General features: G+C 42.9%; 1 protein-coding gene across 1 annotated transcript in view; it reads right to left on the reverse strand.

Annotated features, from left to right (window-relative positions):
• Apoh (apolipoprotein H) overlaps positions 1–2,063 on the reverse strand; it is a 25,036-nt gene that overhangs the window by 18,392 nt on the left and 4,581 nt on the right. Inside the window, exons 4-5 of the mRNA XM_013355625.1 lie at positions 1,934–1,976; positions 937–1,150 (exon numbers count right to left, since the gene is read on the reverse strand). Coding sequence (XP_013211079.1) covers positions 937–1,150; positions 1,934–1,976 — 257 coding nt within the window. The remainder of the gene's footprint in view (positions 1–936; positions 1,151–1,933; positions 1,977–2,063) is intronic.

Consider the following 2,063-nt stretch of genomic DNA (forward strand, 5'->3'; position numbering starts at 1 on the left):
ATACAAGTTCATCCATGCCTTTGGCTTTGCAAGTGTTGTGTCCCTGCATATCGTGTCTTTCCTTCGTCTTCCACTCATAATCCGAAGCCTGTATCAAGGGTCTTGACCTCTGGAAATACCACTCAGTCCGTCTTGGACTGTGAATTGCATGAGATTTAATTCACTGCAGATCAGAAGCAGAACTCGTTCATCTGTTATCCCTGGTACAAAACCCACTGCCTGACACATGGTAGGTACGCAATAGACATACAGGGTAGTGATGCACGCCTATAATCTCAGCATTTGCGGGGTAGAGGCGGGAGAATCAGGAGTTTGAGACCAATCTCAGTTATATTGCGAGTTGAAGATCAGCCTGGGGCTATGGTTGAATAGAACTTTCTGCTGGATTCAAGCTTTCCCTTTTAAAATGGATTTAAACTTCCCCCTTTGCGCCCCTCTCCAAGGTAGTGTAAACAGGAGCAATTGCTGAGAGAGAAAAAACTCTCCTGCTGGTGGCGCAGCCTGCAAGTCAGGCAGAGTACCAGCCATGCAGCCTTCTTACGTCATCACCCATGCATGCTGAGATTTACTTTTTAGTGATACAATCACATTTGAGTTACTTGTGGGAGATTTATGCAACCTCTTGCTTCTGCTCCTGTAAGCAACCCCAGTAAATTCCCTAGTTCCCTAGGCTAGACGTGGGTGGTATCATTTCTTTGGTCCAGTCATGGGTACTTGATCTGGGATGAATAAATATTGTTCATGTCTCTCCAGGAAAAGTAACACAAGAGATACATGAGACTCTTTCTTAAAACAAAATTTTAAAAAAACAAAAATAAAAATAATTTTAAAAGTTCATCAGGAGAGATGATTTGGGATATCCCAGTAGTTGACATTTTTAACACTTTTAAACATGTTCTTCTCTGCTACACTGGTAATTCTGTCTTCGCCACTTACCCCTGCATTCTGGCATTTCGGTCCAGTTTCCATGGGCTGTGCACGTAACTGTGTCGTTTCCAAACATGGCATAGTGTGGCAAACATTCAAAGACTGCTGTGTCCTGATAGAGAGAGGTGTTCCCAGCTGATGGCTTGTGCAGCTTTAGGGTTGCAAACTTAGGAACCACTGGTGGTGGGCAGGTGACAGCTGCAACGAGAGATCTCCGTTGTCTCTATGAAAGTAGTTGGGGCTTTGAAATGCATTCTTTGAAGGTAGGGGGATAGCTGTGAGTTTGAGGACAGCCCAGTTTGCATAGAAAGTGAGATACTGTCTCTACACAAATACATACATACATACATACATACATACATACATACATACTTACATACATGAATTATGTGGGCTGGCAAGATATCTCTGTGTATAAAAACAAATAACTTGCTGCCACACTTGATGACTGGAGTTCAACCCATAGGACCCACCCAATGGAAGAGAAAATGGACTCTCATATATGGTCTTTGGACCTTTACCCATTGGCCAAATGAATAAATGTAACTAAAAAATTAAAGCACACTCTTTTCAGAATGAAAGAGAACATGGGAATGAAGTTGAGGAGACATAAACTTTGGTAACAGGGTCAGAACAGCCCACTGTTGATGGCAAGTAAGAAAAAGGCAAATCGAATTGCCAACTGGTCACAAACTGTGCCAAGGAAGAAAGAGGGGGAGGAGGACAATGACGAAGAGGTGACAGTAGTGACTGCAGCAGCAATATGTTTGTTTTGCCAGACTTGATTTGACTTTCATAGCCAGTGTTTTATACATCTTTAACCTAAAGTCTACCTTGAAAGATGTTTCTGGACACTGAAATGTATGGAAGACATTGCTGAGAGACTATCCTAGAGTACTTGGTGCCATGCTGTTTGTGACATGTCCGTTCTGCCCCTCATACAAATTGCTTGCTTTTATCAAACACCTCCTGTTTTTGCACTGAAGATATGGAGGCTTGCACATACAGATTCAAGGACCCAGGACAAGGCAAGCGGCATATCATCCCGCCTTGACAAACAGAGGGTTTCAATAAGCTCAGGGGAAGGTACACCAACATAAAGACCCTGCTGACAAAATGCTACTTAGGTGACTGAT

Source organism: Microtus ochrogaster, unplaced genomic scaffold (genome assembly GCF_000317375.1).
Source record: "Microtus ochrogaster isolate Prairie Vole_2 unplaced genomic scaffold, MicOch1.0 UNK363, whole genome shotgun sequence".
Classification (NCBI taxonomy): domain Eukaryota; kingdom Metazoa; phylum Chordata; class Mammalia; order Rodentia; family Cricetidae; genus Microtus; species Microtus ochrogaster.